This window comes from Taeniopygia guttata, chromosome 1 (genome assembly GCF_048771995.1).
Source record: "Taeniopygia guttata chromosome 1, bTaeGut7.mat, whole genome shotgun sequence".
Taxonomy (NCBI): domain Eukaryota; kingdom Metazoa; phylum Chordata; class Aves; order Passeriformes; family Estrildidae; genus Taeniopygia; species Taeniopygia guttata.
In genome coordinates this window covers 77,850,674-77,864,720 of record NC_133024.1, presented here as the reverse complement: position 1 = coordinate 77,864,720, position 14,047 = coordinate 77,850,674, and the positions used below count along the sequence as shown (strand labels likewise).

Here is a 14,047-nt window from a genome sequence, read left to right as displayed (position 1 = left end):
ATAAATGAATTAAGGATCAAGAAATTGTGTTATTTTCAAAAGTTGGATAGTAAAACAGAATATGTGGCTCCTGTCATCCAGCAATAAGATGCTCTGATGTGCTTTTGATAATTCTGCTGAAAGCTCTGTCTCGGGATGTGCAATTCACAAACAAAAGAGAGAACCTTGACCTTGAGGGCAGGGACATAACCAGTGGAATCAATGGCAAGGATAAGAAAATCTTGAGATGCTTTGACTAAACAAAGTGAAGGAGAAAAAATAGAGAAAACTACATACCTGTGGTCATAAAAAGCTCACAGAACAAACACAAAAAAGACCATTTGTCATAAGATTTGAGCTTCTGTTTTACCCTATACCTTGTCATAATAAGATGAAAATTACTTATTCTTATGACAAATTATTTTACAAAAATAGATATATATTAAAATACATATATATATATTTATATTAAAAAATGGAATTTTGTACTGTGTATAATGTTGAAGACCTAGATATGTACTGCAAGTCCTATGCTATACTATGTTGGCAAATAATATGTTATTTTAAACTGTTTTAGGACTTAATTTAATACTGGAATATTTTAGTGTTGGAGCTGTGATTTTTAGTTTTAAATATTATTTAATATAAAAAGTATTTATATCCATTATTTGAATATGAGAATCTACAAAAGTTGATTCTTCTGTCTCACCTTTTTCCTCTGTTTGTTGCTGCTTTGCTAAGTGCCTACGATCATTGTAAGGACATCTGTTCCCAGGATACTGGGATTAAGTTGCTTGTAAAATTCTCTGATGCTGTTTCCAGTCACAGGAAATTAAAGAAATTAAAACTGATTATCAGGAGGAAAAGAAATTGGAAGTTGCCCTCAGCATGCTGCTAGTTGGGTGTTACTGCCTGTGGGCCAGGGAAGGTTAGAGACCATGGTACTGGAATATACGCACCTGTTTCTATGGTTACTTGTGTCTGGTTTTATTGGAGTGTTTATTACAGGAAAGTAATGACTCATATTACACAGTGGGGCTTTTTGCACCATTTTTGCATTAACACATTAGAAAATCAAATGCATTTAAATTACTTGGTTGAAAGTACATAAGCAGTATTTTTAAAATAAAAATGGTATTTATTCTAACTGGTCAAGGGGTCATGGAAGTTTTAAGTGAGAAATTATTCTGGGCATGGATTGAATTATGTGTCCATATAATAAAATACTTAGTGACTTACCATAGAGATGAAAATTTAACTAAAAGTTACTAAGAAAAACTATACTGCTCACTGAATTTCATAATGTAGCTAGAAATATACAGACCAATTGGATTAACAAAACTTTACTTTTTTGGTAATGTTATTTTTTTCCTCTCCAATAGTACTTTCAAGGATTACTTTCTTGCTATTCTTTATAAAAACAGCTATTATTGAGGGATATTTTAAATATATTGCTTCATGTCAGAGTAAAATGATACATATCATGTAAAAAGCAGTGAAAGCAGCATACTGGATAACATGTTTTCAGGTAGAAAGAGAGGGAGAATCATTCCTAATGTGCCTTTTAGTGTTGAAATTTGCACTTTCAAGGAAGTCTGCTATAGCTAAATAACTCCGTTTTGTTTTATTTTATTTTACTCCCATGTTGTCTCCTCTCTTAATTTGAGAGGATCAAAAAAGACATGAAGATAAACAAATCTTAATGCCATCCAAATCCCTGTTAAAAGGAATAAGAGCATTTCTGTGCAGCTGTATTTTCATGAAAATGATGAAATTTGTGTGGGATTTTTAAGGGAATAAGGTGGATGTAAAATTGGATTTCACAGTATTGTGTTCTCCACCATTAATATAAATATGGATTTCTCACAGCAATACTAGGATTTTTGTTTCAATAAACTTTTCCTGGTCTCTGTAGTAAAAAAAATTATTCTTCAGCATTTTATAATGCCGATTACTAAATGATACAATTCTCTTTCTGGAATTTGCCTTCTTCTTATGTATTCCAACCCTCATCATTGTGGATTTTTCTTCTGTTGAATGAAAGCTTTGAGTGTCAATCATAAATTTGAGTTTTGTCATGGTAGATGAGACTGTTTGCCTAACAAAACTCCCTGTTCAGCCTCCAGGCGATATTTGATACCACAAAGTAAAAGCTTTCACCTTGAAACATTTTGATCCCAGTCTGCCCATTGCATCCACCATAAACAGTGGAGCTAGGGGAGGGCAGAATACTGCTGAATGAAGCGCAGCAGTGTCTATTTCATATCACCTCTGTGAGACTGCAGAGTACCTCCAAGAATGAGCACATGTCCATGCATGTAGAACTAGATGTAGAACTGGAGTTAAACCCCAGGAACTGGCATTTGGAGGAGATTGGCTTAGATGCCCGCAACTAAGGGAACAGTCTGGGTTGGAAGGAACCTGAAGAGATGGTCTGGACCAACTTCTTGCTCAAAGCAGGGCTCAGAGTTGTTAAGCCAGGATTATATGAAATTGAGTCTTAAATATTTCTAGCAAAAAAAAAATGCTAGCATTTCTCTGGGCAACATGATCAGATGTTTGACTGTTCTCACAGTGGAGATATTTTTCTGTGTACTTCCTGGAAACAGTGAGTGCTGTTCCATGTAGGGGAATCCTATTAATCCTCCTGATCAGCCACCTTTAGATTTGCTGAACCCTTAACAAATCTAGGGAAGCCAGGCCAACTAGTAAGGCAATACCTGGGGCACTGAATACAGATGGCTAACGAGCAGATGGAGAGGGAAATGAAATTCAGGCTTTCAGTGCATTAACCCATAAAATCTCTGCAGGACATGTTGGCACCCAGCTGCAATGGTGAGGTGATGTATCAAGACAGCAGCCGTATAACAGAGCAGCAAAACTCCCTTCCTCAAGGGCTTAGGAGCCGTATTTTTGTTGGGCATCAGCATCTCTTCTCTATGGGCTAGCTATGAAGAGTGTGCCTGGAGGCTCTCGATTGTGGTCAATCCAAAGTACTTGACGCTGGGTTAAACTGAGATACTCTACAATGTTGTGGGCGACACAGATGTTGTGTTGTGGCATTCCTTTCCACTGTTTTGTGGAAACAGTTATTCCCTTCAATACTTTTGTACTTGATGAAGTGAGTTGTGTAACACTTTGATGCTTGTCCCTGGTTTGGGTTTGTGGGGGGAGGTTTGTGTGATTTTCTTTTTGTTTGTTTTGTTGGGGCTGTTTATTTCTTTGTTTAATTTAACAGTTTTAGTTTAAAACACTGGTTTTTAACTCTTATCAGTTCCCCCACCCCATTTTTTACTGAAAACACTGTTATAGGATTATTAGCAAGTAAAATGGTCTTTGTTTGTCTGTCTGAAAGTCTTGAATTTTGCTTCACAACCAGAATTGGTTTTTCCTTTACAGTGTTTTCTTTGAGTTTTTTTCTGTTAAAAACAGCATATGAAATGTGAACACTGTAGTTTAATAGCCACCCAGTATGATATGAAACATGAAATACTAAATTTAGTATTTATAATCTAGATAATAATCTAGTCTGCCTTAAAAACAAGTTTGAAACTGTTCTTTAGTGAATAGTTCTTTAGCCTTGTGTATTTACTGGTGTTTCTTAAAACAATCTGAAAATCTCAACAAATTCAATTCAAAATCAATTATTGTAGTGACAGCAAAGGATGAAGTAGTGGTTCTTTAGTGATTATAGGTTTTTTTGTAATGATCAATTGAAACTATGTTGTTGTGTCTGTAGTATATGTGACATCACTCTTACCCAAAGGATCAGCAAGAGCTATGTTTCATTTTATTAATTAAAAATAGAGTAATTTTGAGATTTGTGTAACATCTAATGATTTTTCAATGGTTTTCTAGCATAGAATACAAGACTACTCTCAATATTACATTATCTGTTAAGAAAAAGATAAATTATGTACTATAGAATGTGTTACTTAAAGCATCTGATGGTGGGGCAGTTCAGTACAATGCATGAGTACTTACAAATTGAACTTGTTTAGTTCAATGATAATAAAGCGATGATATTATACTTTTTGTAGCCATTCAGAGTTAAGTTTTACACAGAAATTATAATTCCATTGGCTGTTTCAAATCAGTTACTATTATGTGAGTATATTTTAAATAAGTTCCTTCCTTATGAATGAAGAGACTTTATCATAAAGAAGACATGCAGAAAATGAAAAGTTATATCATTCCCACACGTACATTGTTTCTTTTTTCCCCTTTAATACAGATTTTTAAAGTAAATATGTTTTGGGTTATTTTGAAGTGATCCTATCAGTTTTGTAGAGGACAACTTAGAGGTGAACCCCCCATTTAAAATATTTCCGTTTTTCTTTAATTATTAGCATGGTCCTAACTAAGCAATTCACAATTTCTTTTGTTTCCAGCCCTTTGTTTCCAACCTTTGTTTGACACATGAGGACATTAGTGAAATAGTTTTATTCTGAGGGATGGAAAAGAACAGGGATGGAAAATTGAGAACAGTCAGATGAAGTTTTCCTTCTTGATTAGGCCATATTTCTTCATTGTCTTTACTGTGTGAGTAAAATATTGAAAGTGTTTGTCAGGTTGGGGGCTGGACTGGATTGTCCATATTGTTCTGCTACTAAGCAGACTATAAACTGACGGTTTTTAAGTAAATAGAAAAGTTTGAAGATGAACCAAAAATATAAGAAATGTATGCATAGTCTGTGACCAGGTAGGAGATATATACCGTCTGTGTGTGTATATGTATCTGCATATGCAAGGAGAGAGAGAGGTAAGGCAAGGTGCTCCCTTGAGCTCTGATTTAATTTTGTGTCCCACTTAAGCCTCTGTGCCCAGCAGTGTTTGTGCAGAATCATTTTGTTTCCCTAACTCAGCTGTGCTCTCTCTTCTAGCTTGCTTTTTTTATAATGAGCATAGCGTCTGGAGGAAAAAAAAATTACAAATTCTTATTCCCTCTATTCCTTCTATTTCAACCTGTGCTCTTTTTGTTGCTCCTAAAATCTCCATAAATGTCAGCCTCCATACCTTAATGCTTGTTTGTAGTGCTTTATAAAGTAGCCCACAGGATGATCTGAAGGGTGTACCAGAGTTGATGATGTGCTTTGTTTATCACTACCAGTGCAGGATCCAGTGATCATGACAGAATGGCACAGTAGCTTATTGTTACTGAGCTTGCTGGTCTCTCTCCAAATTTTTTCAGCTATCCTGTTTGTCAGAGACTGTGAGGAAAGGTGGGAGACTAGGGTTCTAATGAGAGATCCAATGCTGCAGGACTCCTTTCCAAATGATGGTAAATCTGATTATTCAGGGCAAATATATTACTTCTTTTATTTAGCTTTCAGACAGAGTGAGCTGGAAAGAGTCAGGAGGGAAGGGTTGAGAGAACAGGTTGTAGTCAGGGATGAAAAAGATAGAAAAATTCCTGAAGGTAAGCAAGGAGGCAGAGGAGGCTGTTGATTTTCAGGGACTTTTTGTTCATCCCAAGATGTTCCTGAGGTGTTACGAGACAAGCGGGGCAGAAATGACCTCGGGGATGTCTGTGCTGTCATCTAGCTAAGCTGTCTTACCTTGCCACCGAGATACTGAAATTGCTTGAGAAAATTAGCAGTCAAGCAGATTGCTTTATGCAATTTGGGGATTAATTTCATAGAGTATTTTGTTTTCAGCAAGGTTGATAATGAAATAAGCATTTATTAAAGAATTGCAGTCTGTCTAGTCTTCCCTTCTCATGTGAGTCAAACTGTAATGGCTCTCATGGAGTGACTGCCTCAGGTGTTATTAGTTATGTCTGTGGTTCTCTCTTTAGTTTGTACTGACTCACATTTTCAATGCGTTAGGTCTTAATTTTTTTTTCCCCTGTGAACTCGTATAATGATTGTTCAGGACACCTAATAATGGCTATAGGCATTTTATCTTTAATGTGCTCAGCACAATTGAGAAAGTGGATCTTCTGGCGCCTTGTGGTGTTTTATTTTGGAGGAGTGGCAAATGATTTTGTTGTCTAGATAGGCTGTAAATCATGTTGCTGGAGAAGTTTTCAGGACTTGCTGTGCACATCAAGAATCCACTATCCACTGTAGGCAGTAGGAAGTCAGCAATTTTAATGACTTAAGAGCTTTTGATTAGTCTCTGCACGAGTCTTCTTGTCTACAGTACTAATCCTTCATGTTCCGGAATAGTGTGTTCAGAAAAAAATACTAAATGAAACTTCATCAATAATTCTCAGATTTCAGCAGATACAATGGAAAAAGGTTGTGGGGTTTACACATTGCAAGACTTCAGCTATTTTAGGTACGATGTCACCAGAGGCATTCAAATATCATTTATTTGTATGCCTTTCCAGGTCTGAGCTGTCATTGACCATGACTGTGGTATTTCAGCCTAAAGATTTTTTCAAATGTGAATGAAAATCACTGTTCATTGCTATTAAGAAAAAGTTCTAGCCTGTGTTTAGCCAGAATTAGATTTTTCATGGAAGTAGCACATATATTCTGATTTTTGCATTAAGCAGAATGTGGTCCTGCCTTAAAATTGCTTCCAACAGCAACTAACATCCATCCACATGTCAATAGACAGTATAAAATCATTGAAGATTCCCCACCACATCCACTGCCAGACAAATGGCAAATGACATTAATAGGATTTGGCCAAAGCCTCTCTACATGTAAAGTGGAAAGGCCCAGAAGCTCCCCTAAAAGGAGTAGTTTCTTCAGATGTAATTCAGGTGCACTGAGTTTCTGTGGGTGACCCACTGAAAACCGCCCTTACTGGGAGGGTGTAGCGGTGGAAGCAGGCTGGGTGTGAAAGTGAGAGCAGTGAGCTGGTGCAGCAGCCTGACTGGTGAGAAGACTGGAAAGGATCATGACATCTTCCTTTGTAAAGAGAAAACAGCAAAGCTGCTTCAATCATATCTCACCTATTGTGGAGAGAAAAAGCAGTTTCTGAAAAAAGATTTGGCTTTCAGTGAGAACCTGGTGGGTTGTTCAGAGGAGGGTGAATACAGGAACTCCTGCCTAAGTTCGTGCTCACATCTTCACAGCACAACTCAGGGAAGACTTTTTGTTTAGACAAAAGATGCTTAAGAAAAGAAAAGTAATTTTCAAGGAGTTCTTCAGCAAGAGAAAGACCAATCAGCATTTTTGTTCAGAGCCACAATTGAAGGACTCAAGTAGCATGTTGATGCAAATCTCATTGGAGATTTTTTCCAGAGTAAGAGATTTAGAGTGTGAGTAGCTAAGCTCTGTGGAGAAATAACATGTTTCTGCTTCACAGGTACTGAGCATAACCACTAAATAGCTGAGTTCTCCCAGCCCTGAGTGAAGAGTTACTGATTAGCTCAGAGTTTATGTAGGGACCTAAGTTTACTTTCTTCAGGAAGGACAGACTAAAAATATGATGCAAAAGTGCCTGTTCTGTTGCTTCCCTGATTTGCAGTCTTTGTCCTCATAGTTCTTGAATTGAGAACTTTAACATCCTTATGTGTTAGAAAATCTTTGTTTAAAAATAGTGCCAAAGTTCTCTGTCCTCTATTTCTGATTTGAAAATGACTAAATGTATTTTCCTGATTCCCTAACAGTTCACTTCTACCCTGAAGAATTTTTGCAACTGAAATAAATTTTTAAAACATACTTTGTCTCTATTTACACAATATATCATGCTGTCACCTACTGCAAGAAATAATAAATCATTTTTAGGATACTGTATGTCACTGAAAATGTTAGATTAAAACAGAACATCTTGTCTGTGCTTTTAGACTTAAAAAATATTGAAATAACTATAACTGAGATAAAGAAAAATATGTATAAAACCAGGATTACATATGAGGCCAAAGTCCAGCAATGGCTTCAAGATTCTTGAGACATGACAATAATTTTTCCCCAATTATAGCTGTGAAAAGTGGATGTCAAACATTGCCACTTGCACCGAGAGATCACTTAAGAGGACTCAAAGAGTGTATAAGGCAGGGAAGGCTGTATTAAATCTGATGTGGGAAACTTCATTTAAAAAGGTGTGATTCTGTGCCCTGAGATGCGCTGTCATTGTCTCTGCATATGTTTCTACATGAATGGGATATCCACTTTCCTTAGGTGTATTTTTTGTCTAGTTTCCCTTTCAACAAGCTTCATCTCTCTACATGCAGTTGTTCCCCAACTTCCTCTGGGCTCCATGAAGTACACAGAGCTATCTAACACTCAGCCATAATCTATATCTTTCAGTTCAGTGTTTGAAGTGAAGTGTCAGGTATTAGCAGCCCAACAAAGAAGTGTTTTTATAGCTTGCAGCAGAGGGCCTGTGTTGCACGTTGTCAGGAATGGTGTGAAACATGAGGATGTTGCAACATGCAAACTGGAGCAGAGGTTGAGAATAGTGCAGAATAAAGGAAGCTGAGCTTGGATGCAGAATTCTCCGTGCTGCCTTTTAGGAGTGATATCTGGATTGGACTGTCACCAAAACCATGCTCTGATGTTACAGTGGTTACTGTCAAGTGTTTTTGAAATAGCAAGGCTTATCCAGAATGCAGAACATGATTGAAAACTTATGAAGAAATGAATGTAAAATGATACTGATTTAATTGAAGCCATTCAACAATACTGAAATAATTGAATAGTGCAATAGATTGCTAGCATTTTACACTGATCTTCCTGTGTGAGTATTTTGTAATGGGAAATACAATGGAAAAGTAAGTCTAGTGTTCATTTTTTGCACGTTTTTTGATATACAGCAGTCTTTTTAAGTTTTTTGGATACAGAAATACGGCGTGGGAATTAAGTTAGTATTTATTTACCTACACAGTGCGTATATATGTTTCCAGCATATTCTAATCCAGATACTAGGCTTTTGGAGACTTTCAAAAGTAGCCTCTTGAAAGTGCACAGGAAAGACTACTTCTCCTCCTTCCAAGAGTGTTACATTGCTCTTGGACATGCCTTTTTCCCATTCCCCGGGACCCCTGTGACTCTGATCAGATAACCCTGGACCCCTCCTTCCTGCCCTGACAGGGTTGGCAGAGAGCCAAGAAGCCCTCCCTGCCCAAAGTCTAGATAAACCCCTGACATTTCCTGTTCTTCCTCTTTTGCCCCGCTCTTTCCCTTGGACATCACAGAATAAAGAGAGCTGCACCAACATATATCAGGGTAAGAGCCTCTTTTGGAAATCTTTGCCATCTCCTGATATTCCTCCCCTCAAAGCCTCGGATCTCTGGGCTAGCCTGATAATTTAGGGGCTGAGAGGGGGGAAATTATCACAAGAGTTCTTACTTACAATGTTTGTAAATTCTGACAATAAACAAAAATTAACCTCTTATCTTTCCTTTCTTGTAGGGTGATAGCTCCTACGTAAAAGATCGTTGGTGTGTGTTTGATGGATTCATGGTCTTTTGTCTTTGGGTGTCACTGGTTTTGCAGGTAATCGTTTCACTTCCTTTTACAATGAATAAGTTCCTTGATTGTGAAAAATACATGGCACAATCAAATAAAAGTGAGTTGTGAAAGTAGACTTGACCATGGATAAAATTGTTTTAAGCGACCATGCTGAATTCAACAGATTTATAATTGCACATTGCAGCATATCTACATTAGTAGTAGAATTTATCTTGATTATTTTTTCTTATTTAATCTGAAGTTTGTTAACATAAACCCTATGCAGTCAGAAGGAGAATCTTCAGAGAGACATTTCTCTCTTACTCCACGTGATAGTTCTGCTCATTTCCTTCCAGTGAGTCTAGTAGGGTGCCATGGTGACTAGCTCAGGCACCTAAAGGGAGAATTATTCCAATGGTAGATGTTTGCCATTTTGTAGTTGTAATGATATAGTGAATGGAGTGGTTTCATGCAGTATTACTAATACATACCTAACAAAACATTTTCTAAAACTCATGTTAAAGCACAATGAAAAAAACCCAGAACATTTGGAAACAGTTTGATATTTTTTATAAAGAAGGGAACTTAGACATATTGCAAAAATTTTCAGTGTTAAGGTATAGGTGAAATTTTGTCCTGCAAATCAATCAGTCCTTAACTGTAGGAGGTTTTCTGGATAAGCACAGGTTGAAAACTCTGACATTGAGCTTACAATAGCATAAGGATTGTAAAAGTTCTGTAGTGATTGCTGTTAGGCACTTATAAAATTTCTGACAAATTTAAGATACACTGTAATTTTCTGTGGAGACTTTGGTACAGGTACACCTTGTACACATGCAGCATGAAGGTTGATTGTTATAGATAAGAACTGTACATTACCTAGTTTATGCATTGCCACGTTCCCTCTCCAGTTTCATAGTATTTTGAGCAAGAATTAAATCAAGCAGTTACTCTCTGAGAGTGAGAGACAAGGATTAAAACAAGATATTTGCACCCAATCATTCAGCTAAATACTCTTTATTGAGTGCATAACCTGTCAGTATTGAGGAAATGGTTCCCTGTTCTGTGCCTTGGCTGAAACTTATATTGTAAATGGAGTCTAGGAGATGATGTACAATTTTTCATGCACTTGGAATTAAATGGACAGTTTATAATTATGTTGCAACTCATAGGCAGCCTGTGTACATGCACATCTATATCATAGTAAAAGCCTTAGTGCTGTGCAATGTTAACAGATACTGATTTTCATATTGGAAATATATTAATACTTCCAACAATGTTGTGGGAAACGTGTGGGGTAGGACTGGCACAGAAACAGGCAGCTGGCACAAGCTTGTACTGTCTTCTTGAGTTGTTTGAGACTCAAACATTATGAACATGGGCAGAGTATATTTTGTGATTTTCATTAGAGTAATTTAGAACTGAATTAAAGTATTTACAAATACTTTTCTTTTTAAAAAATGGGGTAGAAGTAAACTGTAAAGTAAGCCAAGATGAAAAATTAAAATAAAAAATGTGTATAGTATTAATACTTTTAAAAGCTCTGGAAGTGAACACAGGTGCAGGACAGGGTCTTCAAGACAAACTACTGATTCTTTCCGTTTTAGGTGTTTGAAATAGCTGAAATAGTTGACCAAATGTCCCCTTGGGGCATGTTACGGATTCCACGACCACTCATTATGATTCGAGCATTCCGAATATATTTTCGTTTTGAGCTGCCAAGAACTAGGATAACAAATATCTTGAAGTAAGTCTCTTGTCTGAAAAATAACAGAGCTTATTTAAGTTTTGACTTAGAAGACTGACTGTGTAGTCAATCAATAACCCTTCATGCTTAATGGGCATTTTTCTCCTGAGTTTTAGTTCTGGCCAAAAAATTCTTGCTATTTCCGATATTTAAGGAATCATCAAGTTTTATAGAACAATCAGAACTTTCAAATGTTTAAATAAATTTTAAAGTATTTTGGTAATAAATGTAGCCACCAATTTTCAACCAGTGGCAGTAAATTCTGTTCCATTAATATGGCCATTTAATAATCAAATAACCTTAGTAGGGTAATATTTATAAATAACATTACATAAGCATATGCCCTGAACATTCCAGTTACTAGTATGCTTATATTGGTGCATATACAGAGATGCAAAGAAACACATGTAATTGTGCTTGGTGCAAGATGTAATGACAAAATACATGTCATGGTTATGTGAAAGAGTCTTTGGTCTTTATTCAATATCAAATTTATTTCATTACTGTATCTTGTCTGTATGAGCCATTAAATACTATTTTACAAAAGCCATATTTCACACATTTAATTTGGGTATTTTTTCCACCCTTTGCAGTTTTCAGCTGGTTTAATTACCCTGATTTAGAAATAAATCACAGCCCCCTTTTCTATATGTGCACAGAGTGAGAGAACAGTTTTAAGGACAAATGTTGTGCAGGATGAAATACTGCTCTCTTTGCATGAGCATATTTTCTATTCTTTTCAGAGGAGACTTCACATTGCCTGTGCTTTTAGTGACCTGTTTATCTTTTTATCAGGCGTTCTGGAGAGCAAATATGGAGCGTTTCAATTTTTCTTCTGTTCTTTCTTCTCCTGTATGGGATCCTGGGTGTGCAGATGTTTGGAACTTTTACATATCATTGTGTGACTGATGACACACAGCCAGGGTGAGTTCACTTGTGCAGGCGTGACATGGGCCTGTTCTTTCATTGCATGTATTTTATTTTAGTTGGCATCAGTAGATGCAAAATGGACTTAATAGATTAAAAGCAGTCCAGCAAAATGCACTAAGGCAAATTGAGGAAACAAAAATTGTAAGAATGATGAGAAATGCAAATTTTAACTGTGACAGAGATGTTACAATTTGTGGCATTTGGCTACAGTCTGACTTAGGGGGCTGCATGACTTGTATGTTGGGTGGGACAGGGAGGTGACAGAGCAGGAAAGCAGAGGAGACTTCTAAGAAGAGCATTGCCACTTGTAGCTGACCTGGGTAACTGATGATTTGTCAGCTTTTGCACTCCTCTGTCTTTTCCTAGAATGTCTTTTTATGGGGCCAGACCTAAAGATGCCCTAGAATCATAGAGTCACAGAATAGTTCAGGCTGGAAGGGACCTTTAACAGTCATCTAGTTCAACCTCCCTGCAGTGAGCAGGGACTTCTTCAACTAGATCAGCTTGCTCAGAGCTCCTGTCCAACCTGACCTTGCATGTTTCCAGGGATGGGGCATCCACCACCTCTCTGGGCAACCTCTTCCAGTATCTCAGGCCCTTTCTGAATTAATGATTCTCTGCGACCTGATGCTCAGATTCAAAGACCCTTTTATTTCCCAGCCTTGGCAAAATACTGATGATAAATATTTTACCCTGGTAATTGAGTATACATCATGTTCTTGATTCACCTCGAAGTACAGTGTAGCCTCTTGAGTCACTGATATGGCTCATAAAATCACAGATAGTATGTTTACCTATTGTTTTGAATTGAGGGCTTGACAGTGTCCTTGGGTACCATTACATTGTGATACTCTATTCTGTTTCTTTGGTCCCTATTCCTTTGGATACTGTTCCTTTTGATATGGAGATGTGGGTTCTGGAGTTGTGGCCTTTATTTTAGTCAAAATTGGATCCTTTTATTCCTGTTTTGAATTTGACAGAACATAAAATTAATAGAGTAAGCATTGTAAGAAAGTAAAGCACCACTTATTCTGCTAGTGAGCTGAATAAAACTTCTGATGATTGCAAAACTCTGTTTTAAAGCTTTTTCTAAAATATAATCTAAAAACTACTAAATATAAAAGTAGAAGTGGCAGATACAAAAAAATTTATAAAATTATTTGAGAATATGCTAGACCAAATATCAAAATATGGTATTTTGTTAAATTAAAAAGAAAAATACTCTGGGACATTTTCCTAATTATATAATCAATCATATAGTAAAATATGAAGCTAATCTTCGTATACTTCATGCACATATACTCTGACAATCTTACTGTTCCACTCTTTTTTAAGAGAAAATCTTTATAGAACAGATATTTTGACAGTTTCCTGTAGACATGGGGAAAACCTTCTGTGAAAAAAAATTTGCTTGTGGTAATGAGAAAGTCTGCAATTCTGTGAGTTACAGAATGTTGCTTGAAAAAACAAGTGGAATACACAATGCAGGAAAGATTTGGCATCATGTAATTACATGTAATTGTGTCATGGTATAACTTTTCCTTGAAATCAGCAGAAAAAGATGAAATGTTGTCACATTGTTTGCCATATGGAAATTTTAGTTTGTAACTTTGGGGCTGCCCATAAAAATTTTGTTAATTTTTTCTACATGTGTTGAGCTGCTCTGAATAAGGCATTAGTGGTTTTTTGGGTTTTTTGGGTTTTTTTTAATGGTATACAGAAACCCGTAAATTTTAGATTTTTGAAAGGCTGGATTACATAAAAACCTTAAAAGGGACAAATATCCACTGTATAAAATAAAATTTAAAACCTGCCTAAATAGGGTTAAAGTTGGAAAAGTCAAGTATGCAGAACTAAGGGAATTTCAGACTTGAGGTTGAATATCTAGCCTTAACCTCTTTTTCTTTCAATATCATCAAGTACATGTTTTTAGCGGTATAGGTATTAGAAATCTAATTTAAGTTACTTTTAAGGTACCTGGGATAGCCACCTTCAGTAAGCAGTTAATCACTTTTACCATCTCCAGACCAGACTTTTAATT

General features: G+C 36.4%; 1 protein-coding gene across 11 annotated transcripts in view; it reads left to right on the top strand.

Annotated features, from left to right (window-relative positions):
• The window catches only part of NALCN (sodium leak channel, non-selective), a 228,977-nt gene that overhangs the window by 20,083 nt on the left and 194,847 nt on the right, over nucleotides 1–14,047 (top strand). For 10 of the 11 annotated variants that reach the window (XM_030276727.4, XM_030276696.4, XM_030276731.4 and 7 more), the window contains 3 exons: nucleotides 9,291–9,374; nucleotides 10,937–11,076; nucleotides 11,872–12,000. In XM_030276727.4, the coding sequence (XP_030132587.1) occupies nucleotides 9,291–9,374; nucleotides 10,937–11,076; nucleotides 11,872–12,000 (353 nt within the window). Of the gene's footprint in view, nucleotides 1–9,290; nucleotides 9,375–10,936; nucleotides 11,077–11,871; nucleotides 12,001–14,047 lie in introns of those variants that run through there. The other variant, XM_032749091.3, reaches the window with a different exon arrangement.